The following is a 27,155-nucleotide window of genomic DNA, read 5'->3' on the forward strand; positions in this document are numbered from 1 at the left end:
AACTCAGAAATCCACCTGCCCCTGCCTCCCAAGTTCTGGAGTTAAAAGTGTGCTCCACCACAACCTAGCCGGAGGCCAGCTTTTTGAAAATGTTTTTTCACCATGTGTGGTGGCGTACGCCTTTAATCCTAGCACTAGAGAGGGAGGCAGAGGCAGGAGGATCTCTGTCAGTTTGAGGCCAGTCTGGTCTACAAAGAGTCCAGGACAGCCAAGGCTACACAGAGAAACCCTATCTTGAAAAAACAAAAGAAATTTTCTCCTTCCACCTTGGTTTTTCAGGCAGCATCTCATTTCTGCTACTGAGCTTCGGGCCAGTGTCTCCCCCTCATCACAGTGTGAGTGCCAGGACCACAGGGCTCTGGGCATTGAACTCAGGTCACTGGACACACACAGCAAGCACTTCACTTGCTGACTCATCCACCTGGCCTGACCTAGAATTTAACCATTTTGTTTTGGTGGTTTTTGGATACAGGATTTCTCTGTGTAGCCTTGGCTGTCCTGGGCTCGCTTTGTAGACCAGGCTGACCTCAAACTCACAGTGATCCTCCTGCCTCTGCCTCCCGAGTGCTGGCATTAAAGACCTGGAACGTATTTGTAATTGTGTGTCCAGCTGCATTTGCAGGTGAGTGCAGGTGCTCACAGTTCCCGGTGTGGGACCCCTCAAGCAGGAGTTATCCCTGTGGTTATGAATGCCTGCTGTGTGTGCTGGAAATTTAACTTGTGTCCTTTGAAGAGCAGTAAAGGCTCTCAACCACTGAGCGCACCGACCTGGAGCTTCTGCTCCCTTGCCTCTACCTAACACCCCATCACCGTGGTGCTGCGGATCAAAGTCAGGACGCCACACCTGCTAGGCAAGCCCTCTATTCACTGAGCTACAGAAATCTCCAGCCCTCCCCCCCCCGTGCTTTATTTTTATATTAAAAATAGAAGTGGAGTCAGCAAGGAGGAAAATAAAAATAGAAGCCGGCTAAGTCGCCAAGTATGCTGCTCTTTGTTAGTGTTTCCCCTTCAGCTATCACCAGCAATTAAAAATACTTTATCAAGTCAGTCTGCACCTATAGTGACTGTTTGAGACAGTGTCTCACTATGCAGCTCTGGCTGGCCTGGAACCACTTATGTAGGCTAGGATGGCCTTGAACTCTACTTGTCTCTGCCTTCCACGTGCTGGGACTAAAGCTGCACACTACCACACTTGGCTTCTTTGTGAAATTTTGTTTTGTTTGTTTGTTTTCGGTTTTCAAGACAGGGTCTCTCTGTGTAGCCTTGGCTGTCCTGGACTCGCTTTGTAGACCAGGCTGGCCTCGAACTCACAGTGATCTGCCTGCCTCTGCCCCCCGAGTGCTGGGATTAAAGGCGTGCGCCACCATGTCCGGCTTCTTTGTGAAATTTTAAATTGCTGGATAGAGTCCCAGAAAGACAGTCCTTTGGGAACATGGGTACTAGTGGGAACCGTGGTTTCAGTTGTCCGGCCCTGTCACTGTTTTCTTCCTTCAGGGGTGGGGATTGGACCTAGTGCCTTGTGCATATGCTAGGGAGGCCCACTGAACTACACCCTAGCCCCATGAGCTAATAAACCCATTTCTTCATCTGTAGACAAGACCCTATATGGTGAGGACAGATCCAAGTGCTGTGTTTGGAGTGAGACTTCAGATACTGGCTTTTACTGGTACAAAGCAATAAGTTATTGTATTACTCAGAGTGGCGATGTGACTCAGCAGTTAAGAGCACTCTGGCTGCTCTTCCCAGAGGACCTGGGTTCAATTCCCAGCACCCACATGGGAGCTCACGCCTCTCTGTACCAGCCGCTCCGTGGAATCCAACTCCCTTTTCTGGCTTCCATGGCCACCAGGTACACGACACCTGCTTGCAAAAGCCCCTAACGCACATTTAAAAATTCCCTTGGTCATAAATTGGTTGATATATTCCATGTCCATTGTCTATAAATTTAGTCTTTAGCCAAGTATGGTAGGAAAATTGTAATCAGTTTAAAACCAGCCAGGACTACCTATCAAAACTCTGAAAAATAAACAAATAAAAGGTAAGGTCCTATTTATTTGGTCAGTAATAACCTGATGACCAGTGAGACATAGCTAAATAACCAGTATTTGTTCAAGAAGTGATAGGACGTGGTGGTGCACACCTGTTGTCCTGGTACTGTAGAAATGATGTCATCTTTGTGTGTGCAGGTCAAGGCCATGCTAGGCTATAGGAGACTCTCTTAGGCTGGTGTGATGGCTCCAAGCCTGACAGCCTGAGTTGGATCCCTGGAGACCACATCATGGGATGAAATCATTAGCTCCCACAAGATGTCCTGTGACCTCCACAAATGCACACGCATGCACGCAAATGTAAAAAGAAAACATAAAAAAAAAAAAAAGGAAAAGCCAGATGCAGTGCTACATACCTTTAATCTCAGCAGAGGCGGGAGGATCTGTCTGCGTTCAAGGCCAGCCTGATCCACATACTGAGTTCGAGGACAGCCAGAAATACATAGACTCTGTCTCAAACAAAAACAAACAGTCCCAGCCGGGCGTGGTGGCACAAGCCTTTAATCCCAGCACTCGGGAGGGGGAGGCAGAGGCAGGCTGTGAGTTCAAGGCCAGCCTGGTCTACAAAGTGAGTCCAGGATGGCCAAGGCTACACAGAGAAACCCTGTCTCGAAAAATCAAAAAAAACAAAAAAACAAAAAAACAAACAGTCCCAGGGGCCTAGAGAGATGACTCAGAGGTTAAGAGCACTGGTTGTTCCTCCAGAGGTCCTGAGTTCAATACCCAGCAACCACACGGTGGCTCACAGCCATCTATAATGATGAAGTCTGGTGCCCTCTTCTGGCCTGCAGGTGTATATGCAGGCAGAGCACTGTATATGCAATAAACCTTTCAAAAACAACAACCTACCTGGCCAGGTGTGGTAGTGCACTCGTAATTCCAGCACTCGGGAGGCAGAGGCAGGTGGCTCTTCTGTGAGTTCGAGGCCAGCCTGGTCTACAAAGAGTTCCAGGACAGCCAAGGCTACACAGAGAAACCCTGTCTCAAAAAACCAAAACCAAACCAAATCAACAACAATAACAAAAACCTCCAAAACTGGTAGCCGGGCATGGTGCACACCTTTAATCCCAGCACTAGGGAGGCAGAGGCAGACTGATCAATGTCAGTTTCCAGACCAGTCTGGTCTACAAGGGAGTCTAGGGCAGCCAAGGCTACACAGAGAAACCCTGTCTTGAAAAAAAACAAAAAACCCAAAAACTATCTCAAGAAATAGGTAGCTGAGCCTACCACTATAATGAAGGTTGGTATGTTAGCAGAATCGCTCAGTCCAGGAGTTATAGGCTAGCCTAGATAACATAGTGGGTGTGACCTGGTCTCCAGGATAAATAAATAAATAAATAAATAGGCACGGGTTAGGAGAGCAAGCAGGTTGGCTATACTATACACACAGCCTACCACATGTGGGCATGTGCTTACGTGCACACCAAACAAAACACAAACACGGCTCAAGACTAACCAGTGCAAGTTAATGACTCAGTAACTGAACAGATCAGTCACGGTTCACGCACTGGCTGTGTCAGCCACAGGATCGGGGACGTCAGGACTCTCATCAGCAGAACAACTTACTGGTTGCATCTCTGTGAACACCGAAGAAAGGCTATTCCAGATGTCCTCCAGGCTGACCCTGACGCGTTTCCAGAAGGCAAGCGCTGGGCTGGGGCTCGGGCTGGTGGGAGGGAGGATGGGTCTGCGTCTCAGGTGGACAGGAACCAGAGGAGAGGTCTGAGAGGTGGGCGAAGAACTGCAGCCGTTGTTAGCGCAGAGGCCCGAGTCCAGAGGGCACTCCTCCTGCTGCCTGCTGCAAGCGCACTCCTGGTAGGTGCAAGGCCTGTGCTCGGTGCGGAGTTCGTTCAGCGCCCCAACTCGAAGGCGCCCAGAAAGGCCGTGCAGCTTTCCGGCCCGGCTCCTGCTCATGGTGCCCGACTTACAGTGGCAATGCCACGGGCCCCAAGGCATCAGTATCACCCGCAGATCCTCGGGAGCTGGCATGGCTGTGGACGAGGGCCTCTGCCAAGGGGTCGGGGTGGACCCGGGGGTCGACCACTGGTGCAGGGTGGTCTCGGAACTCAGGTCCCCGGTAGACTTTGAAGTGAAGGGCTGCAGCTCGGTGGTCATCCTAATCTCTCGCTCCTGGCTATTGGCTACAAACCTCCCGCTGGTGCTGGAACTCCCCACGGTACTGGAGGTTGGAGAGGGAGTTGCCGGGTTGGTGGTTTTACTGGCGTCAATCACCACCCCCTCTTCCAAGGAGCTATCCTCGACCTCACCGGAGATGGCCGACGGCCGGCTCATGCCCGTCACGGTGGACAGCAGCTCAGCGGCTGCCGGGAATGCCAAGCGGTCAGCGGTGGCCAGGGCATCATTTTCGTCCTCCAGAGTTACCTTAGCCTTCCTGGCTATACTGTTGCGGGCAGTGGGGTTTGTGCTCCGGAGGCTGCGGGCTGGGCCCCCAAAGCGGAAACTGACCCGCTGCATCCCAGTCGCGCTGGCGGTGGCGGGCGGGTTTGACGTCTGGTCTTGGGCCCCCGCCGCCCGGAGCCCCAAACTTAGCAGCAGGGCCCAGAGCAGCACGCAGGCGGCGGGGACCATGGGGCTGCGAGGCTTGAGGTCGAGAGGTAGGCCCACGCTCCTCCTACCTTCTCTCCCTCCCTTCCTCCGTCCGCCAACCCGCCAGGTCTCGAGGGCCCGTTTGAACCGGTGCTCAGAGGCCACGTGCCTCGCCCCTCCCCTAAGTGCTCTTCCCAGGCAGGGACAGCAGCCCAAGGGGCTGAGCTGAAAGTCCCCGAAGAACCCTGAAAATTAAGAATTCTGTGCCAGAACCTAAAGGCAGATTGTGATGTAGAGGCTTGGGGATGGGGGGGGGGGGTGGGGGTGGGGGGTGGGGGATGGGACGCAGGGTGTGGCGAGGGGAGGATTTGTGCGTTTCCTCCCACAGACTTTAAAATTTCTCATCACAGTTTATTAAAGGTCTGAATTTATTAACGAGGGTGAAAACACAGGTTTTTGACAGCAGTGCCTCCCAGGATCATAGGCAGCAGACTAAGAAGGGGTTGGCGCTTCAAGATGTTGCAAGCTGGCTCCCGGGCTCCCCGCAGACAGGCTGGCTGTGGCTGTTGGTTAAGACCCCACCTTCCCTCAGAGACTGCTAAGACAGCTAAGATGGTGGTGGAGGTTGGTCTGATGTACCATGATGCTAATTACTGCTTGCAGTCTTTTTAATGTGCCCCAAATATTGCTGTGTAACCTTGCCTTAAAAAACCGTACTGTTTGACCAATAAAAAGCTGACACACCTGGGCAGGCAAATAGGATAGGTGTGCCTAAGGGTCACCGGCCAGAGAGGATCTTGGGAGAGAAAGAAGCCGGGTTGGAGGAAGGGGGAGGATGGCCATGGGATAGGAAAAAAAGCCACGTGGGCCCAGAAGAGGAACTCTGAAGTTCCTCATGGAAAGAGACGGCCAAAATGAACAACCTTAGCAAGTATTTTGGGATTATGGATGGGAGGTGGCCTGAAGAAGAATTAATGGAAGCAGATGGGATGGGATGGAGACTGCGAGGTAAAGGAGCTAATACCTGCCTTGCCCCAGGTAAAGGATTATTCTAAAATACACCAGGTCGTCTGTGTCTTTGATTGTAAAAGCAGATCGGATAACGCCGCTGGCAGAACTATAGCCTAATAATATTTGCTGGGCCATACTTTTAAATTAACCACAACAGATGGGAAGGGTCCCAGGGGTTTTGGTCACAGAGAAGAAAAATGAGACCCACATATTCTATAGCTAAAGCAGAATCAAGACCCATAGCCCTGTGCTCCCAATGCCACACTCAGCCATCTTCATGGGCAGCCGAAATGCAAGCCACGCCCTCAAATCCCAGCTTGAAGGCAGTGTCCAGAAGAAAGTGTCACACTGGGAGGGTCCCGTGGAACTGGAGTTCAGGACAAGATGACACACAGAGCTCCAGTGTGCAGACTGGCCATGATCTTTGGCCAGTTCTGTGTTAGGTGCCCTTCGAGCCATGGAGATCCTGGTCCAGCCTATAGAGGGTTGTGGGAAGGAGGTGAGGTGAGTGGAAGGAGCTAGCAAATCGCGCGCTGGAGTCACTTCCCATCCTCTGTTTGCTAAAGTGCTCCCTACTGTATGTCCTCCCCTCCTGCTGGCTTGTACCTGTCGTAATTTGTCAGCCTGCACTGATACAGCTCTTTGGTGCCTCCGTGCACCCGCCATTCCCACCCCCTAACCAACCCGGACACCTCAAGTGTCTCTGGCATAATATTTTCATTTGTCCTTTAAACTGTGTTTACATTCATTTATGAATGTGCATACATGCACGCCACAGATTTATTCCACCACGTAGGTTCTGGAGCTTGAACTCAAGTCAAGCTTGGCAGTGAGTTCTTTTACCCGCTGGCCCCCTTCACGTGACAAATGTAATAGTAGGGTGTCCTTAATTTCCCAGCGAGACAACCAAAAGCGGGGCTTAGTGTATCTTAGGTTTTTTTTCTTCCTCATTTTTAAAGATTTATTTATTTATTGTATATGAGTGCTTTGTCTGCAGCAGAGGGCATCAGATCTCATTACAGATGGCTGTGAGCCACCATGTGGGTGCTGGGAACTGAACTCAGGACCTCTGGAAGAGCAGGTGGCGCTCTTAACCACTGAGCCATCTCTCCGGCCCATGTCTTAGTTCTTTGTATCTCCCCAGACACAGCAAGGCACAGGATTGGCTTTAGACACCCCATACAGACCAGGATCGTTGAGTGCGGGACTGACTCACCGTCTCACTGCCTCAGGTATGTGGACTTGATCTAGGGAGATGTGCTGGGCCAGCTCTCCAAGGCTGTCCAGAAACCGGATCTTTCGTGTGAACTTGGAGCTGAAGCGAGAGAAAGAATCATGTTTTATATTGAGAGGGTGGTCCTGGACGATCTCACAAGCAGAATGGCAGGGCCTCCTTAATGTCAGCAGTGAGAACAGAGAAAGGGGCGTCCTGTGCCTTGAGTCAGTACCTGATGAAGGGCCGAACCAGTGCCAGGAAGGCCTTCACATACCACGTGGCATGGACCACCACCAGGGCTCGAAGGTTTTTCCGGAGCCTGAGGAAGAATCCAATATGTTTCCTGTTCCACCTCCCTCCGTGAGGAGCAGGTGGGTTAGCTTCTCTGCTGTGGGCCCTCTCTCCTTTCTAAATGTCTCTGGCAGTCATGCCTTCTCACCATGCCTTGAGCTCTCCCTGATCTGTTCTGCCCTCTATACTCTGCCGGTAGGGAATGCCCCTTTCACAGGACCTTGGCCACTCACCTCCCTGCAGCCCACACACATTCCTTCAGTGCCCATCTCCTCCACTGTGTAGCCCAGGCTACATAAGACTCCACACGGAAGCCAGGTGGGATGGTGCCTGTGACCCCAGCAGAGGCAAGAGGAGTGCAAGGCTAACTGGGCCCTACAATGGAATCCCAAAGCCAACCGAGGCTACTACAACAGCTCCCATACAAAATAAAACAAGCCCCTCCCCCAAGCAAGAAACAGCAGAGCTCTTAAGTGGGGGAAAAAATTCAGCAAGAAGGAAAAATGGAAAAAGTGGAAGAAGAAAGACCTTGAAGCAAGGCGAGAAGCCAGGCGAGGAGAAAAGCCCAGGAATCTGAGCACTCGGGAGGTGGTGAGGCAGGGAGACCAGGAGTTCAAGGTTATGTTTGGCTGTACAGATAGGTCAAGGCCAGCCTTGATGAGGAAACAAAGGAAGAAAAAGAAACAGGAGTAGAGAATGAGTTATATTATCAGGGATAAAGGAAGAGAAAGCGGGAGATGTGGGAAGGAGCTGGCAAGATAGGGGGTGCAGTGGGGGAGTGACTGTGTGCGAGCTATCCAAGATGTAGCTAGTGAGTCATAAGGGCTAGATGCCCCCCACTGCAAAGGACAGAACAGGAGACACTTCTAAACGGATGGCGGAGGACAAAGAAAAGCAGCAGTGTGTTGGGTTACTCAGGCCAGGGAAACCTTGAATCTGAGTACAACATGGCTACACAGAAAGTCCTTGTCAGAAAAGAACACAACAAACCCACAAAGGATCAAGGGAGAAGGAAACACTAGAAACATGGAAAAGAGACGGCAGAGGCCTGCGGGCCCCCTGTCCTAGGGTCTCACCTCCTATCCAAGGTACGGTAACACTGGCGTATCCAGGCCAGAGGCGGCACCTGGGACCTGCTGGTGCCTCCACTCAAGTGAACCAGCAGATAATTTTCAGCTACCAGCAGCTCCAACGTTCCCACCATATACCTAGGGGACAGCGTGGTATGGAAGGTATACGCTGGGTGTCCCAGGGACTCAGGCGCGTGAATGTGGAGACTGCTGCAGTCAGCTGTTGGTTGCCCGCTCCCTGCGCGGTCTGCTTCACAGGCCTTTCAGGGTTCCCACCTCACCTGAACAAGTGCTCCATGACATAGGTGTAGTTGGGAATGCTGCTTTGGGGTAGATAGCAGGAAGCAAAGAGGATAACAGCATTGAGGCCGTCGCCATGGTAACCTGAGGACCAAGATGGGGGAAAGTGGGCTTGGCAAATCTGTCAGTAGGGCAGTACTTCCATTTAGGGTAAGAGATACTGAGGGTCTTTGGAAGTCACAGGAAGGATGTTAAAAGCTGGGTGTTAGTCACACTGTCAGGTTTTTTTCTTTTTGATGGTTATTTTATTTTGCATATGAGTGTTTTGCCAATATATATACACACACATATATGTATACATATATACACACTCATATACATTTTATAATTTTATATATATACATACGCTCATACACACACACACACACACATACACACACACACACACACACACACACACACACACACACATATATATATGCTCATATACCATATATTCCTCCACAAGTGCTCTTCCCTGCTGAGCCATCTCCCCAGCACGACTCTGGCCATAGCTTTTCCTCATTACTGTGCACGTGCACATAAGGGTCTACTTGGGGGTCAGAGGACAACTTCTGTGTAGTTAGTTCCCGCCCTACACCGCTCCAGGGGACCAAGCTCCGGTGGCCAGGCATGCACACGCCGCAGGCACACACGGCAAGCACATACGGCAAGCACCTCCGCTCAGGAGTGCAGTGCTGCAGGTTCCGTCCCTGTATGGCCTGCGCCATTACCTCCGTGAGCCAGCACTTTCTTATAGGGCTCAATGGTGGTCATGTCCACCCGATGCTCTCGCTGTCCTGTTTGGAACACTCTCCAGCGATGGCCGTCTTCTCCAGCCACGTCCCAGACACAAGCGCGGCCCAGCCTGGCTGCTGCCTCACTGGCCCCCAGGCCCTCTGCCCGAGGCAAATCATCTAAGACACAGGAGCGAAGGAACCACAAGGCAGATTTTTGCAACTCCCCTGGACCCGCAGAGTTTGCTTCTCCAGTGGTTCGTTTGTTGGTTTGAGTGCTGGGATTACAGGTGTCCACTACCACATCTGATAGAATTTACCGTTGCTTTAACCTCTCATGTCTCAGTGTTTTCATCTGCTCTCAGTTTGTCCAGTTACCTCAAGTGATTGTGTCTCCTTCTGCCGCTCCTTAACTTTCCCTTTCACTAGATTATGGCCTTAGAGTTCTCTGGGGTACTGCCCCCCCCCATTGCTCGCTCCCTCCCGTGTGTGTGTGTGTGTGTGTGTGTGTGTGTGTGTGTGTGTGCACGTGCGTGCGCGAGAGAGACAGAAACAGAGAGACAGAGAGAGAGGGAGGGAGGGAGGGAGGGAGCGCGCCTAGACTGCTCTTCAGTCACTGTGCCGCTAAGGATGAGCTTGAGGCTCCCCTGGATTACAGGTGTGCACAACCATGCCAGTTCCTACTAAGGACCAAACCCAGGCTTTGTGCTCAGTAGGCAAGCCGCACACTACGAACTAAACCACAACTTACACCTCTTCTTGTTGAAATACAGTCTCAATTTGTGTCTCGTTTTGCTGTGGATCCACACACGGCAGCCTGACCATCAGCTGCAAGTATTTATAGGTGCTTATTTCCTACTAAACACAGTTTCCTCGGGGCAGGGCACCTGTGTGTGTGTGTGTAAGTTCATTTGGGAGACAAGACTTCACGTCGTAGCCCCTTTTGTAGCCTAGAGTGTCCTCAGACACCTGGTAACCTTCCCCCCTCCCTTAGACCTGGGTCACAGGTGTGCACCCACCCACCCCCGCCCCCCTCCCCACCTCCAGCTTTCTGTCCTTGTCACCTCAGGCCTGACAGAGTGGCATCTGTGGTCCCAGCACTTTCAAGGCCAAGACTAGAAGGATCTTGAGTTTGAGACCAGCCTGGGTTATAAGAGACGCTCTGTTCCCAGAAAAGAGGTAGTAACAACTGAGCCCTCACTCAGGGCAGCACGGAACGGGCACTTACTGGTTTGTTTTGTTTTGTTGTTGTTGTTTGGTTTTTCGAGACAGGGTTTCTCTGTGTAGCCCTGGCTGTCCTGGACTCACTTTGTAGACCAGGCTGGCCTCGAACTCGCAAAGATCTGCCTGCCTCTGCCTCCTGAGTGCTGGGAATAAAGGTGTGTGCCACCACCGCCGGCTGGTTTTTTTCAAGTGCATGAATGCTTTGCCTGCATGTATGTATGTGCACCATGTGTGTGCCCGGCGCCCTTAAAGGTGAGAAGAAGGCACCAGATGCCCTGGGACTGGAGTTACAGACAGCTGTGAGCTGCCATGTGGGTGCTGGGAATCAAGCCCAGGTCGGTCCTCTGGAAGAGCAACCAGTGCTCTTAACCACTGGGCCAACACTGCTGCCTTTCCTTATTATCCTAACATCCCATCCATCCATCCATCCAAGCTGCCTTTTCTTTTCTTTTTAAATAATTTTCATATTTTTTTAGAGATTTATTATTTATAGTGTTTTGCCTGCATGTACACCTGCACACCAGAAGAGGGCACCAGATCTCATTATAGATGATTGCAAGTAACCATGTGGCTGCTCGGAATTGAACTCAGGACCTCTGGAAGAGTAGCCAGCGCTCTTAACCTCTGAGCCGTCTCTCCAGCCCCGCCCCCACCTGGAGCCGCCTTCTCTACCAGCTTCAACCCCGACCAGCCCGAGCCTTGGGTTTGCTCCCACCTTCCCATTCAAACTCATGTCCGCTGTCCAGCTGCTCGGAGTCCGAAGGCGTCTCCAACTCATCCACCTCCAGGTCCGAGCTGCCATCAGAAGAGGGAGATGCAGAGCCAGTTGGGGAGGCTCCATTTTCTCCTGTTCCCTCAGTCAGACTCAGCTGTAATTCTGGGGCAGAGAGACGCTTCCGCATAGGGCGCTGGCCACACAGGGCCAGCGTGCTGGGGGTGCCTGTGGTTGGAAGACAGGAGGGGAGAAAGATGCACAAATGGAAAAACTTGGGGCGATGGCGATTTGAGATCCCTGTGTGGGATGGAGGCACATGCCTGTAATCCCCACAGTACAAAGGAAGGTATGTCAAGTTATGGACCAGCCTGGGCTACATCAGTCTGTCTCTAAACAAACACACGAACTCATAAGGACTCCTATGTACAGAAGTCATAAGGCCAGGCTTGGAGGCTCACATCTGCAATTACAGCATCTGGGAGGCTGAGGCAGGGGGATAGCTGCAAGTTTTGTCTGCTTGCTTGTTTGTTTGTTTGTTTCCATGTTTTTTTTTTCCTTTCTTTTTTTTTTTTTTTTTTTTTTTTTTTTTGGTTTTTCGAGACAGGGTTTCTCTGTGTAGCCTTGGCCATCCTGGACTCACTTTGTAGACCAGGCTGGCCTCGAACTCACAGCGATCCGCCTGCCTCTGCCTCCCGAATGCTGGGATTAAAGGCGTGCGCCACCACGCCCGGCTCCTTTCTTTTTTTCAAGACAGGGTTTCTCTGTCTTGTCCTGGACTGTCTTGTCCTGGACTCGCTTTATAGCCCAAGCTGGCCTCGGACTCACAGTGATCTGACTGCCTCTGCCTCCCACCATCTTTAAAGGCGTAGCATACACTTTTAACCCCAGCGCTCAGGAGGCAGAAGCAAGGAGAACTCTGTGAGTTCAAAGTCAGCCTGTTCTACAAATGAGTTCTAGGCCAGCCAGGGCTACATTGGAAGACGTTGTTTCAAACAAACAATCAAACAAACAAAAATCCCACCAAGCAACAACAGTAACTAAAATTGAATTTTTGCTTTGTTTTCCCGAGACAGGGTTTCTCTGTGTAGCCTTGGCTGTCCTGGACTCCCTTTGTAGACCAGACTGGCCTTGAACTCACAGTGATCCGCCTGCCTCTGCCTCCCGAGTGCTGGGATTAAATGCGCACACCACCACGCCTGGCTCTAAAATTGAATTTTTAACTAGATAATACCTGCAAATTTTGAGAAAGAGAAGGGACACAGGGCAAATGAGAAAGACGGCTGCAGAGATGGAAGCTACGCAGTGAGACCCTGGCCTTATACACAGCCCCAGAAAGAGACTCAAACTAGAGCTCTAGTTTCCACTTTCCTTTCCCTACCTGCCTGTGAGTCTCTCTGAGGGTCTTCAGGGTCTCCAGACAGGCCAGGCTCCTCAGGAAGCAATCTAGACGGGAGAGAGTGAACAGGGGCTTAGACACAGCATCCAGGCAGGAGCCGTCCATCAGCTTTTGCTCTCCACGGCGACTGTTTTCTCCTCTTGCCTCTTTCACCCGAGTTTATATTTGTTTGTTTCATGTCTGTGGGCATGTTTTGCCTACATGTCTATTTGTACCCCACACAGGTGCCTGGTACCCTTGGAGCCCAGGAGGAGGTGTTGGGTCTCCCGGGACTGGACAGAGGAGGGCTCTGGAGCACAGTGAGACTTAAGCCTGGGTCCTCCGGAAGAGCCCCAGGGAGGGCAAATGGCTGTCAGCCTCACCTAGGAAGCTCCTCATCCTGCCATTCTTCCCTCAGCTCCAGCTTTCCAAGTCTCAGGGCTGCTCCTGGTTGTGAGGCTCCTGCCTTCTCAGCCCTGCCGGTCAGCGCCCAGAAGAAAAGACAAACCGTAAGACAACCCAGAGAGTATCCCAGGGGGGCGGGCAGACAGTAGGTGGCAGACACTGGCTCAGAGGACAGGCCACAGAGGGCACCTGCCCACGTCTACAGATGCTCTACCTTTCCACCCACCAGAGCCAGTCACCCACTGCTGCTGACAGAGAGGGTGGGCTAGCAGGCTAACCCATTTGCTCTACGGCAGTGGCTTCACCCACAGCGTGGGAGTGAGAGGCACCTCATGTCACAGGCGGCGGCTGGAACCCAGACAGACCTGCCCGGCTAACCGTGGGCAGGGCGGCAGCAGCTCGCACCTGGTCAGTCCTGCCTGTCCTCTGCCGTGCTGGGAAAATACGGACAGCACAGGCGGATGATGGACAGAGGGGGGAAAGGGATTCACTGGGAAGCAGAACAGGAGTATAAATTCCTTCTGGGGCAGGTCTCCTAATAGCTATTCTAGAGGTCGAGAGGTGAGAAAAGGGGCAGGGGTATTGATCTATCAGACATAAGATAGGAACTTTTCTTTAAACTGTGGAATCGGTTCCATATTGTATCAATCTCCTGCCCTCTAGCCACCCTGTTCTCTCTCTCTTCACGCTGTTCTCTGAGGAACCCGGTAAGGCCTGTAGGAAACGCCCTCTCCTGCTCCAATCAGGCCAGATCCTTACTCACTCTGCCTCCGATGTCTTTTTTCCCGTCTCCTGCACACTTTCCATCTCCACAAGTTGTCCTGTGCTCTTTGGGCTCTGAAGGGGCGGCAGCGGCGGAGGCTCTGGTCCCAGCCCCCAACACTCCTTTTCTGTCTCAGCTGTTGCTGCTGCCTCTAAGGAAGCTGGAGGTGTGGAAGGGAGGTAACCTCAACTTCAAACAGGTTTTGCCACCTCCCCTCTCCCAGGGAGCAGGTTTGCCCAAATGCCCAGCCTCTTGTGTGGGGGCGGGCTTTCAGGTGAAGAGTGAGATTTTTAGGGTGGCAGTTTGTTCTCCATTCCAGTCTCTTTACAACCTGGAAGCCCTTTATTTTGCTCTTTTAAGGGGTTGAAAGATTGCGCATGTGTGTGCGTGTGTGTGCGTGTGTGTGTGTGCACACCCACAGAAGCCTGAAGCTGGCATTAGACATCTCTACGTACTGAGGCAGGGTCTCTCAATTGAACCCCAGCTCACTGATTCTGCTAGTTTTAGCTGGCCAGCCTAACTCCAGGGACTCCCCTGACTTACCCTAACCCTGAGCACTGGGATTACAAGTGGATGCTGTCCCTGCCCAGCCTTTGTGTGTTCTGGGGATCCAAACCTGGGTCCTCCTGGTTGGATAAGTGCCTCCTCCAGTGAGCCAGCTCCCCAACCTTTTATTTTTCAAAGCGTCTTACATTTTAGAATAGTCTGGTGGGTGATCTTTCTGCCTCAGTTCCTACCAGCTGGATTTTCCTTATTTTTGGAGTCTTTCTTTGTTCCTTTCTTTTTTTTTTTGTTTTTTCCAGACAGGGTTTCTCTGTGTAGCCTTGGCTGTCCTGGCACTCACTTTGTAAGCCAGGTTGGCCCCAAACTCTCAACGATCTGCCTACCTCTGCCTCCCAAGTGCTAGGATTAAAGGCATGCGCCACCACTGCCCGGCTGAGTCTTATTTCTTGTGTGTGAGTGTGCATGTCAGCATATACACACATGCATGTACCAGGAGGCTGAGAGGGTGTCCAGTGTCCTCCCCTCTCATTTTGTCTATTTCTTTGAGACAAGGTCTCTCCCTGAACCCGCATCCTGGCTCCTGCATTGGTTAGGCTGGAATCCAACAAACACCAGAGATTTTCCTGTCTCTACTTTGCTTGGATCTTGGGGGTATCTGCCTTTGTAGAGGTACCCATCTTGTTACACGGGTGCTGGGGTCTGACCCCACCGGCATAACTGAGGCGAAAGCACTTTTAACTACCAAGCCATCTCTCTAGCCCTGGGAGCTTAACTTTTGTTTGCTTTTTGTTTTCCAAGACAGGATTTCCCTGTGTAGCCCTGGCTGTCCTGGACTAGCTAGCATTGTAGGCCAGGCTGGCCTTGAACTCACACAGATCCACTGGCCTCTGCCTCCTGAGTGCTGGGATTCAAGGCGTGCGCCGCCATGCCCGGGCTTGGAGCTTAACATTTAAAATAGAAATTATAGCCGGGCGTGGTGGCACACGCCTTTAATCCCAGCACTCGGGAGGCAGAGGCAAGGGGATCGCTGTGAGTTCGAGGCCAGCCTGGTCTACAAAGTGAGTCCAGGATGGCCAAGGCTACACAGAGAAACCCTGTCTCGAAAAACCAAAAAAAAAAAAAAAAAAAAATTATGTGCCGAGTGTATTGCCTGCATGTCTGTCTGTGCACCGGGTGCATGCCTGATGCCCTTAAAAGACATTAGAGGGCGCTAGATCTCCTGGGGCTGAGGCTACAGATGGTTGTGTACCCTTTGGGTGCTGGGAACTAAACCCAGGTCCTTTGGAAGAGCAGCCAGTGCTCTAACCACTGACCTATCTCTCCAGCCCCTACAAAAAGATAAAATAAAACAAAAAATTAAAAATGGAGGCAGGGCGGGGGGGACTGGAGTGATGGCTCAGTGGTTAAGAGAGCCACCTGCTCTTCCAGAGGTTGTGAGTTCAATTCCCAGCAACCACATGGTGGCTCACAACCATCTATAATGTGATCTGGTGCCCTCTTCTGGCATGCAGGAGTATATGCAGGCAGAGCACTGTATACATAATAATAAATAAACAAATCTTTTTTAAAAAAGTTAAAAATAAGCTAGAGATTAAACCCCTGTCCAGCATGTAGGAGGCCCTGGGTACCATCCCCAGAACCACACACATATACAGGCAAAGTGAGAAACCATTTTCTTGGGCCCACTTTTGCAGCATAAGGAAAACAGAGACAAGCCAGGAATCTCACATCTGTAAACAGGATGAAAGTATTTAATTCGAAACAAAAAATGCAAAACAAAGTACCAAAGTCACAGAACACAGTCCCTGCGGTTCAGTGATCGCACCAATAGTTCGCATTCCCAATGGCTACAGAAGTCGGACCGCCCCAAGCCGCGCCCCCTCCTGTTAGGCGATGTCCTTTGCAGCTTCTGAGGGGTAAGAACAGGGGGAATGGCTTGGTTTGAAAAAAGGGGGTGTGGCCAGTGGGGAAAGAGTACACATGCGGAACAAGTCACTGGGAGCCCTCACTGCCCGTCACGATTACAACCCTGTACATGCTACATGATGCTAGTCCCTCGGTACAATCACACAAACACTAAACAATCCAGTGGCTCCGAGCGCTCCCAGGAAACACAAGACGGAAAGTACACAGAGGCAGGGGAGAAGGGTGGCAGGAAGAGGCAGGACACCACCGCAAAGCTGCGCCTAGGCAGGTTGCAGGACACCGGACAGCTACTCCTAACCCTCACTCAGACGGGGAGAATGAGACCCTGAAGAGTGAAATGTCTCACCAGACGTCACTCCATGCTCTTTAATATGAGCAAAACCAGAAACAGCAAAAACAAAAAGCAGAGAGAAACCTGCCAGACCCACTAAAGCAGGGGAAGTCCACAGCTCCGTCAAGTTGTATCTTACGGCCATCTGGGTGGCAGAGGAACCCAGGAGTTTCAGCCCCTCAGGGTCTCCTCAGCTTTCCCGTGACCCCAGGACAGAAGGAGCCAAAGGAACAGGGAGTTGGGACATCCGCTCAAGACAAGAGACTAGTCAGGTGTGGGTAGTGCGTGCCTACAATTTCAGCACTCAGGAGGATTAGGAGTTCAAGACTAGCCTCAGATACATACGAGTTCAAGGCCAGTCTAGGCTACATGAGTCTTTGTCTCAAAAAGAACTTTAGCTGGGCAGATCTCTGTGAGTTTGAGGCTAACCTGGTCTACAAAGGAAGTTCCAGGACAGCCAGGGCTGTTACACAGAGAAACTCTGTCTCAGAAAACCAAAAGGAAAAAAAACAAAAAACCTTAACGGAGTGCAAAGGTGAATTCATGGAGACAAGAGTGCGTCTGCTTCTTAACGGGTACTGGCTCCACTCTCAGGCCATCTGAAGACACTGAGGGTCTGCAATCCTTCAGTCCTGCTCGGCTAGGACAGTGATGGTGTCACACAGTACCCATCTCAAATAGAATAGAGGAAAATCAGTGCAGATTAAATTAATACAATTAAATAAAACTTGTCTGGTCGAGACGGGAGAGGGGAGGCAGAAAGCCATTCTTACAGCAGCTGCTTTCCGTTTCCTCCCAGTTTTATGAGAACGGTACAGCAGACCCTGGAGCGACGGACACAGTTGCTGCCATGGCCACACATCTCAAGACATGCACATGAGGCAGGCCGGCCACCTCCTCCACACTTCCCCACCCTGCTCTGGACGCTCACTTCTTTGACGGGCAGGCTCTGGTGGACTGGGACAGTGAGATCTGACTGCACTTCTCAAAGACAGCCTCGGCAGAGAGCTTAGGCAGCCCCAGATCCAGAGGGCACTCATCCACTAAGCTGTTCATGGGCGTGGGCGGCAGCGGAGGGTCTTCTTCATCTTGACTCAGTCCGGAAACCAAGGCGTTTCCCGCCCTGTCCAAGTCCTTGTCTTCCTGCGCCCTGGACACACCCGCCACCTCAGACCGCCCTGAAGCCGTCTTCAAGTCAAAATGTGCAGACAGGGCTTCCTGGAGCACAGGCAGGAGCTTCTTTCGAGAGACCTGGGTGTTGCCTTGGAGATAGGCTTGGAGGTTAGGAGAGATGGTTGGTATGGGGGTCAGCTTCAGGGGTGGGGAGGTGGACTGTTCCAGGACGCCACAGATCTACAGAAGAGAAGAACAGGAGATGACCTGGCATAGCCAAGGGCTGAGCTTTCCAACAGAGGCGACAAGTGTTTGCTTTGCTTGCTTGTTTGTTGAGACACAGGGTCTCACTAGGTAGCCCTGGCTGGCCTGGAGCCCACAAAGTTGACCCCCATTCTGCCTTCTGAGTGCTGAGGTCACTGTGTGCCACCATGCGCAGTTCATGAGGCGTCTGGGATCAAGCATTCAGAAAGCGTCTGAAGTAGATTCACTGCCACTAACTCGCACCAGGCTGCAGTCCCTACGTCCCACGACCCGCATGCCCGGCCAGAGCAAGCAGTAGCTGCAGGTTGGTATTTCCTTTAACCAGAGTTTGCCTGAAGCTCCTTGTAAGCACAAACCATGTCTCTAATGCTCACAACCACTTTTCTCAGTAATTGTACGACTAAGGCTTCCCCTGGAGAGAGAATGGACGAAAAGCAGGCTATGGGCCGGATGCAGCCTGGGCTACTGTGTGAGCCGCTGTTGCGAAAACAAAATCAGGGCCACCAGCTAAAGATGTTTGCCACCTGGGCTGGCCCGCCTGATCCTCAGGGCCTACGATACTAGAAGAAGCAAACTGATTCCTGCAAGCTGTCCTCTGACCTCCACATGTGCGCACACATTAGATCCCAGCATCCATACTGGGTGGCTAACAAACACTTGTCACTCACTCCACTCCAATGGATCGAACACTCTCTTCTGGCCTCTGTGGGCACCCCACATAAACGTGCACATACTCACACAGACACATAAACACACAAAAGTAAATAAAAACTTAAAACACATACAATTCAAGACAAGGCCTCACAGCACAGAACCATAAAAGACAAAGGCACACGCAGGCCATTGACCCTCAGGTTGATGGGACAGAAACTCACTGTCATCCGAAGTGCTGTGTGGGGACAGAAAACAGCTAATTGCCGTACTGGCTCATTGTGAGCGTTGAAAAAGATAGTCATGGCAACCAGAGCATCATAGCTGTGATCGTGGCAGAAAGCGCTGAGGTCTGCGAGGAGGTCTGACCGCTGCAGAAAGGCCTGGAAGGGAAGAAACAGAGAGTGATGGAAGCTCATAGCTAGATCAGCCTTCTCACCACAAACCTTTATGAAGGTTTTCTGTGCACCCAGCTCACAATTTGTGCACCACTCAGAAGGTATGTAGCAGTTACGCTGGAGATGGTAACAGAACAGGGAGAGTATAGGCTTTTTTTTCCTTTTCGAGACAGGGGTCTCTGTGTAGCCTTGGCTGTCCTGGATTTGCTTTGTAGATCAGGCTGGCCTTGAACTCACAGCGATTCGCCTGTCTCTGCCTCCTGAGTGCTGAAGACCTGGTACCTCGGGTTCCTTAGGGGATGGTGCTAGAAGAGACACACGGTCACTGATGACTGCCATCTCTGTTGAGGTGAGGAGGTTACAGGCCTGCTTCACTAAGAAGCTATGAGCATGTGGGGTGGGGAGCATACTTTTAACTAACATGGGGACCAGTCAGGGCTATCCCCCCTGTCTCCTTCCATGCCGATGAAGAACCCTTGAACAACCGGCCAAAGCTCTCAAGAAAAATGGCAAGAGCCTCATGACTCCTCAGAAGTGTTAATAGACATTTTATCAGATTATTTTGTTTATAGGTTCCAATTTTTTAAAATGCTTAGGTGATCTCCTCCCTCAGTCTTGATTCTCGTTAGTGCCGAACCATTGCTTTCCTGTGTCTCAACTCTTTGTACATGAATCCTTTTCAGATGTCTTAAACAAACAAAACCCTATACACACACACACACACACACACACATTGGGCCCAAGTTTCCTCAATAAAATAAGAAGACAGCATTTACCAAACTACCAAACACTTGTTTTCAGAATTAAACAGGAAGATAACTAAGAATAAAAACGTGAGTGGTGCTGGCTATAAGTGCTGATTAGATTTTCTGTCAACTTGACACAAGACTGGGTCATCTGGGATCAGAAAACCTTAACAGAGAAAATGCTCCGTGAGACTGGCCCGTGGGACATTTTCCTCACTAGTGATTGCTATGGGAGGCCCAGCTCAGCCTGAGCGGGGATGTGGGGTGTGTGGATGGGTGTAGCTTTGACTGTCCTGGACTCACTCTATAGACCAGGCTGGCTTCGAACTCACAACAATCCACCTTCCTCTGCCTCCCTAGTGCTGAGATTAAAGGCATGCGCCACCGAGACCAGCTCACCATTTCTTTCTTTCTTTTTTTTTTTTCACCATTTATTTCAAGTCAGGGTTTTTCTCTATCCTTGGCCTTTCCGCTATTTAATTAGTGTGTATGATGAGATATGTACAGATATCAACACATGAGTGCACACACCTGTGCAGAAGCCTTATTCCCTGAGATGGCGTCTCCTACTGAACCTGGAGCCAGGCTGGCAGCCAGCGAACCCCAGCTATCCTCTTGTTCCCTCCCGGACACCACTAAAGTTGGAGGGTCTGCGGATGAACTGGGGTCCCCGGATGGTCCGTCCACTGAGCGTGATGGTCTCCAGAGCCATCTCCGCAGCCCCCTCCCCTCAGCCATTCTAAATCTGTGCGGTGGTAAGGGCGTATGTACAGTCTTTCACTATGTGTGTGATCCCACGTGGGCTCTCATAACTGAAATGACTGAACAGGAGGCGTGACAGTCCTGTCCCCCAGGCTGTCCCCAGCCCTGGGTCCTGAAGGTTTACAAGAAGAAAGCAGGTGACAAGGAAGCTGGAGAAAAGACCAGAGTTGAGCTGGGCGTGGTGGCGCACGCCTTTAATCCCAGCACCCAGGAGCAGAGGCAGGTGGATCTCCCTGTGAGCCTGGTCTACAAAACAAGTCCAGGACAGCCAAAGACACACAGAGAAGCTCAGTCTCGGAAAACAAAACAAAATACCCTATGGGCTTGCCTAGAGCTCAATCTTAATTAAGATGTTTTCTCAACTAGGGCGCCCATCTCTCAGGTGACTCTACCTTGTTATCAAGTTGATATAAGACTAATCAGGCCACCTAGCCTGAGAGACAGTCATTCCGACATTTTTTTGGAAAACTGTATGTGTTTGTAGTGTCTATGTGAGTGCAGATACCCACAGAGGCCAGACATCACAAGAGCCCCAGAACTAGAATTACAGGTGGTTATGAGCTGCCTGACGAGGGTGCGGAGACCTGGACATAAGAGCCGTGGTCACCTGCAGCTGCTGAGGGTCATTCTGCCGCTGGGCATGGTGGCTCCAGACAGCACTCCTAGCTCTTACAAGCATAGGCAGGCAGCCTGCTTTGAATTCAAGATCAGCCTGGGCTACATAGTTTTATGCCAGCCTATCTTAAAAACCACAGGATGGGCTGGAGAGATGGCTCAGAGGTTAAGAGCACTGGCTGTTCTTCCAAAGGTCCTGAGTTCAATTCCCAGCAACCAGATGGTAGCTCAGAACCATCTAGAATGAGATCTGATGCCCTCTTCTGGCCTGCAGGTGTACACTGTATACATAATTAATAAATAAATCTTTAAAAAATAAAGTAAAATAAAACCCACAGGAACAGGACCAAGGGGAGGGCTCGGTGGGTAAAGGCACTTGCGACCACAGCTGTTGCCCTGAGTTCAATGCCTGGAATGCACGTAGCAGAGCAAAGCACTATTTATTGCATGCTATGGTGCTCGCTCTCACAAATACCAGGAATTTTACCTTAGATGACCTTGACCTCAGACATCCGCCTGCCTCTGACTCTGGGATTAAAGGTGTGTGTTTGTTTTGAGAAAATCTCACTATGCTACCCTGCCTGGTCTGGAACAGCCCTACCCATAGGGCTGGAGAGATGGCTCAGTGGTTAAGAGCGCCACCTGCTCTTCCAGAGGTCCTGAGTTCAATTCCCAGCAACCACACGGTGGCTCATAACCATCTGTAATGTGACCTGGTGCCCTCTTCTGGCCTGCAGGGGTACATGTAAGCAGAGCACTGTATACATAATAATAAATAAATCTTAAAAAAAAAAAAAAAAAAAAGAAACCTACCCACTTCTGAGACTCAAGAGTGCTGAGATTAAAGGCATGTGCCACCATGCCCAGCATAAATGTAATTTAGAAAATATTTGAAAGGGTTGGAAAGATGGCTCAGCTGTTAAAGGCTGGAGTATGTATATTTAAATTTTAGACATAAAATTTTATTTTATGAGTGTTTTGCCTGCATATATGCATGTGCACTGTGTGTGCCTGGGGCTCACAAATCCAATGATAGTGTCAAAATCCTGGAACTGAAGTTACAGGTGCTTGTAAACCACCATGTAGGTGCTGAGAACTGAACCTGGGTCCTGTGCAGGAGGAAAAATGTTCTTAACCACTGAGACAACTCTCCAGCCCTGTCAAAAAACTTTTTTTTAAAAAGGTTTTTCAAGACAAGTTTTCTCTGTGTAGCCCTGGCTGTCCTGGAGTTGCTTTGTAGACCAGGCTAGCCTCGAACTCAGAGAGATCTGCCTGCCTCTGCCTCCCAAACTTTTTTAAAGATCTATTTAATTATTATCATGTACACAGTGCTCTGCCTGCATGTACCCCTGCATGCCAGAAGAGGGCACCAGATCTCATTATAGATGGTTGTGAGCCTCTGTGAGGACCTCTGGAAGAGCAGTCAGTGCTCTTAACCTCTGAGCCATCTCTCCAGCCCCCCAAAAAAACATTTTTAAGCGGGGGTTCGGTGGCTCATGCCTGTAATCCCAGCACTTGGAGAGGCAGAGGCAGGCGGATCTCTCTGAGTTCGAGGCTAGCCTGTCTCGAAAATCCAAAAACACAAATCACACAAAAGCACTGATTGCTGAGAGGAGAGTGACTTGCAGGAGCGCGAACTGAAGTGTGATGGAGGTTGGTCTGATGCTGTGTATTTTGATGCTAATTATTGGGATTAGCTAGTTGCTGCCCTGAACCTGGACTCCCTGATTGCCTGAATAAAAAGCTCACACCTGGGCAAGGCAGAGGTTCTCAGGTATTGAGCACAGAATCTTGGAGGAAGAGGAGGAGAGAGGAGGAGGGAGGAGGAGAGAGGAAGAGGAGGACGGAGGAGGGAAGAGAAGGAAGAGGAGGAAGAGGAGGGAGGAGGAGGGAGGAGAGAGGAGGAGGAGGATGGAGGAGGGAAGAGAAGGAAGAGGAGGAAGAGGAGGAAGAGGAGGGAAGAGGGGGAGGAGGGAAGAGAAAGAAGAGGAGGGAGGAGGGGGGAGGAGGAGGAAGCGGAGGGAGGAGGGGGGAGGAGGAGGGAAGAGGAGGGAGGAGGGGGGAGGAGGAGGGGAGAGGAGGAAGAGGAGGGAGGAGGAGGAGGGAAGAGAAGGAAGAGGAGGGAGGAGGAGGAGGGAAGAGAAGGAAGAGGAGGGAGGAGGGAGGAGGAGGAGGGAAGAGGAGGAGGAGGAGAATAATTGCCCTGGGGTAGGAAAGAGCCGCATGGGCCCCGAGGAGGAACTCTGAAGTCCCACATGTAAGAAGTGGCCCAGATGAACAACCTTAGCAAGTATTTTGGGATTTTGGATGGGAGGAAAATCAAACAGAAATGATTAGCAGCAGATGGCACGAGATGGAGCTGGGAGATAGATGAAGACAGCTCAGGAGTAATGTCTGCCTTGCCCCAGGTGAAAATAGGGTATTCTAAAATACACTAGGTGTCTGTGTCTTTACTGAATGTAAAAGCTGGCTAGATAATCTGCCGTAATAACTATAAGCCTAATAATAAATATTTATTAGGTCATACCACTGAGCTAACAGCAGCAGAAGTGGATTCAGAGAAACCAGCACTGAGCGTGGAGACTCCCTGAGGAGACACAGACAGCTGGGCGAGTGAAGGGTCTCTAGAGGAAGCAGGGAGTGGAGGGCAGGGGCTCCTTCCCGCCTCACTCACCTCCAGAGCCATGTACAGCGCGCTGACGGCCACCTGGGTGCCCTGCCTGTCAATGGTCTTCTGGTCCTTCCTGAGCATCTGCTCAGTGCTCAGTCCTAGAAAACAGATGGCATCGACCAGGAGTCAAACGGGCCTCAGCCTGACGACGCCAAGGCAAAGGCGAGAAAACTGGGAAAATAGTCTCTCCCCAAGGCAAAGAACAGGAGGGACAGCAACTAAAGATGCAGTTATATAAAGGGTTACTTAAATAATCAGGTCACAGGCAGGAGGCAGCTCAGCAGCTCGGAGCACTGGCTATTCTTCCAGAGGACCAGGGTTCAATTCCCAGCACCCACATGATGGCTCACAGCTGCCAAGTCTAATTCCAGGGGGTCTATTGCTGTCTTTGTCTCTTTCTTTTTATACCCATCAAGGCCAATTTCTGCTGCACATGTAGTCTTGGACTATTTTTTTTTGGTTTCTCTGTGTAGCCCTGACTGTCCTGGAATCCCCTCTGTGGACCAGGCTGGCCTTGAACTCACAGAGATTCAATTGACTCTGCCTCCCGAGTATTGGGATTAAAGGCGTGCGCCCAACCAGTCTTGGATTTTTAAATCCCTTTTATTTTTATTTTGTCTCTTTGAGGCAGGGTTTCTGTGTGTGTCGTTTTCCTCTTCAGGCAGGGTCTCACTGCACACTCAAGCTACCGTTTAACTCGCTATGTAGCCTGCTGCTGTGAACTTTCTGACTTCCCGCCTGGGCTTCCCCAGCGCTGGTGTTACAGCATGGGCTTCTACCCCACCCACTTATCCTCCCCCAGACTCCGATGACTGAGTTCTGAGCAGACAGGCGCGTTACCAGTGCCCTCCGCTGTAGAGAGTAAACCATCCCAACGCTCTGAAACAGCTTGGTGGCTTTCCAGATATGGTGCTCGAAGCTTGCCCTCTGACTTTCTCATATGGAAACGCAGCCACACCACAGCATACCTGAGACATCAAACTTGGCCTTTTGCAGAGAGTCAAAGATGTCCTGTCTTTTGGGGAGGTCTGGGAAGAGGGCCTCCAGTCTCCCCACATATTCACTGTCCTTTGGGGTGGCTTTTCCAATTTTGACGTCCATGTTGACACAGTCCAGGATGATGGTTCCTATAAAAGGAACATGGCAGAACAGGAGCCCTGCGCGTGAACACTCCCCTCACAGCCACTAGCCCGCACACAGCCACTAGCCCACACACAGAAGATAGCGTGGTACATACCACGCAAAACCACTGACGACAGGACAATACACCCAAGAGAGACCCCCCCAAAGTAAAATGCAACGAGAGACATGGAAAGGTAGACAGAAGCCTGGCGTGGGGCTCTCAGGAGGTCTGAAGCCTCCTCAGGTACCAGACACGCACATGAACAAGACACCCATACACATAAAAATAAATAAAATAAAAACAAGCCTAGGCATCCTGGACCTTGTAGATTTCACAATCAAATTCCATCACAGCATTTTTTTTTACATTTTTATTTATTCTTTGAGAATTTCATATTTTTTCACCACCCCAGCCCCTAGCTTTGCCACCATCTCCCTAACCACACAACGACATGTTCTTTCTCTATCTTAAAAGGGGGGTGGTTAGAGCTGGGCATGGTGGCGCACGCCTTTAATCTCAGCACTCGGGAGGCAAAGGCAGGCAGATCGCTGTGAGTTTGAGGCCAGCCTGGTATACAAGGTGAGTGTAGGATGGCCAGGGCTACACAGAGAACCCTGTCTCAAAAAACCAAAAAAAAGGGGGGGGGGTCCTGGAAGGAGTAGAATTGCTGGGCATGGTGGCACACGCCTTTAATCTCAGCACTTGGAAGGCAGAGGCAGGTGGATCTCTGTGAGTTCTAGGCCACTGTGATCTACAGAGTGAGCTCCAGGACTATACAGAGAAAGCCTGTTTCGAAATACAAAACAAAAGGGGTGGGGATAGGGGGGTGTTAGAGGCTGGGGAGACGGCTCGGAGGTTAAGCGCACTGGCTGCTTTCCCAGAAGACCCAGTTCAATTCCCAGCACCCACATGGCAGGTCACAACCATCTGTAACTCTGACACCTTTGACGCCTGAGGGCACCACGCATACATGTACTACATGGACATACATGCAGGGAAAACACCCATCCACATAAAAATGTTAAATTTCAAGAAAAGGACAAAAGTAAAACAACAAAAACGGAGCAATGGCCCAGCACTGGCTGCTCTTCCAGAGGTCCTGAGTTCAACTCCCAGCAACCACAGGGCGGCTCACAAGTGTCTGCACTCCAGTTCCAGAGGATCCGACACCCTGTCACAGACACACGTACAGGCAAAACACCAATGCAGATAAAATAAACACATTATTTAAAACAAAACAAAACAAAATGAAACCCCATGGAGTATGCCTGTTGTTGGCCAAACACTCCTGAGTATGGGGCCTGCCCGGGAGTGTGTTTGGTTCCCTCCTGTAAGTCCGTGGAAGAAAACTGATTCCCCTCTCTCAGCTGCCATGAATGTCAAACACCTTCTTGGTGCCTAGTTCTGGCTCTTGTCTGGATTTTGTCTCCCACCCCAGCATCTGAATATTGGAAGAGTGTCTAGTCTAATCTAAATGACGTCAGCACACACACACCCCATGGGAAAAAGAGAGGAAAGGTCAGGAGAGCTGCTGGAGATACAACAGCCATTTCCTGGTGGAACCAATGATCAGAATCTGCCTCCGGTGTCTTTGGGAGCCCTTATCCATTAAAGCACGCTGCAAGTGGGAACGCCAGGTTGTTGTCCCATTCTGCCCACCTACTGCACGGACTGTGCCCTCTGGGATGTGTGGGTGGCTTTCAGGGCACACCAGCACCAGTGAGGCTGGCGGAGTCTAGGCTTTCACTGGCCCCTTTTGGGGGGGTGGGGGAGTCCCAGCCCGAGGCTGATGGTGCCTTACCGTGCAGCAGGGCTGCAGTTTGTCTGTCCAAGATCTCTGGCGCCCCCTGAAGGATTCTCTCCGCCACCAGGGTAGCGCAGGACCCCACCAGCTCAACTGAAACGTGACAGGGAGGACAGTATTTCTGCTCAATTGGTCGGTGGTCCAGCACCTCTGCTACTGCCTCCTCCAGAGCTGCATCACTTCTGGGGACAGTGGTGTTACAGAAAACAGAAAGAGAAGAGGGTAAGAGCACTCCGGCTGCCCGCCACAAAGAAGAGGGTGGCTACCTTAGGCAGACAGACAGGTCACTTTTACTCCGCCTTACTCCTCTCTTTCCCTCCCTCCTTCTTTCTTTCTATCTCCCTCCCTCCCTCCCTCCCTGTGTGTGTGTCTGTCTCTGTCTCTCTCGTTTTGTTTTTTTGAGACAGGGTCTCTCTGTGTAGCCTTGGCTGTCCTGGACTCACTTTGTAGACCAGGCTGGCCTCCAACTCACAGCGATCCGCCTGCTTCTGCCTCCCGAGTGCTGGGATTAAAGGCGTGCGCCACCATGTCCTGCTCCACTCTCTTCTTTAAGGTGGTATCTAAAA

At 51.1% G+C, this 27,155-nt stretch overlaps 3 protein-coding genes across 3 annotated transcripts in view; all 3 read right to left on the reverse strand.

Moving 5' to 3' along the window:
• Positions 1-3,548: 3,548 nt before the first annotated feature.
• On the reverse strand, positions 3,549-4,827 carry C15H1orf56 (chromosome 15 C1orf56 homolog). Its single transcript, XM_051156944.1, has one exon. It carries the CDS (start codon positions 4,635-4,637, stop codon positions 3,549-3,551), a length of 1,089 nt encoding a protein of 362 aa, XP_051012901.1. The 5' UTR covers positions 4,638-4,827.
• Positions 4,828-5,887: 1,060 nt separating this feature from the next.
• On the reverse strand, positions 5,888-13,771 carry Bnipl (BCL2 interacting protein like). The gene is made up of 10 exons (XM_051156884.1): positions 13,682-13,771; positions 12,897-12,989; positions 12,517-12,581; positions 11,139-11,363; positions 9,197-9,379; positions 8,465-8,567; positions 8,190-8,321; positions 7,055-7,141; positions 6,823-6,921; positions 5,888-6,082 (listed from the first exon to the last, which is right to left on the reverse strand). Exons 1-10 carry the CDS (start codon positions 13,723-13,725, stop codon positions 6,046-6,048), a joined length of 1,068 nt encoding a protein of 355 aa, XP_051012841.1. The 5' UTR covers positions 13,726-13,771; the 3' UTR covers positions 5,888-6,045.
• Positions 13,772-17,007: 3,236 nt separating this feature from the next.
• Prune1 (prune exopolyphosphatase 1) overlaps positions 17,008-27,155 on the reverse strand; it is a 34,451-nt gene continuing 24,303 nt past the window's right edge. The window contains exons 4-8 of the mRNA XM_051157695.1: positions 26,587-26,771; positions 24,631-24,789; positions 23,666-23,760; positions 18,695-18,853; positions 17,008-17,795 (exon numbers count right to left, since the gene is read on the reverse strand). Of these exons, the coding sequence (XP_051013652.1) occupies positions 17,370-17,795; positions 18,695-18,853; positions 23,666-23,760; positions 24,631-24,789; positions 26,587-26,771 (1,024 nt within the window). The 3' untranslated portion in view covers positions 17,008-17,369. The remainder of the gene's footprint in view (positions 17,796-18,694; positions 18,854-23,665; positions 23,761-24,630; positions 24,790-26,586; positions 26,772-27,155) is intronic.

This window comes from Acomys russatus, chromosome 15 (genome assembly GCF_903995435.1).
Source record: "Acomys russatus chromosome 15, mAcoRus1.1, whole genome shotgun sequence".
In the NCBI taxonomy this organism is placed as follows: domain Eukaryota; kingdom Metazoa; phylum Chordata; class Mammalia; order Rodentia; family Muridae; genus Acomys; species Acomys russatus.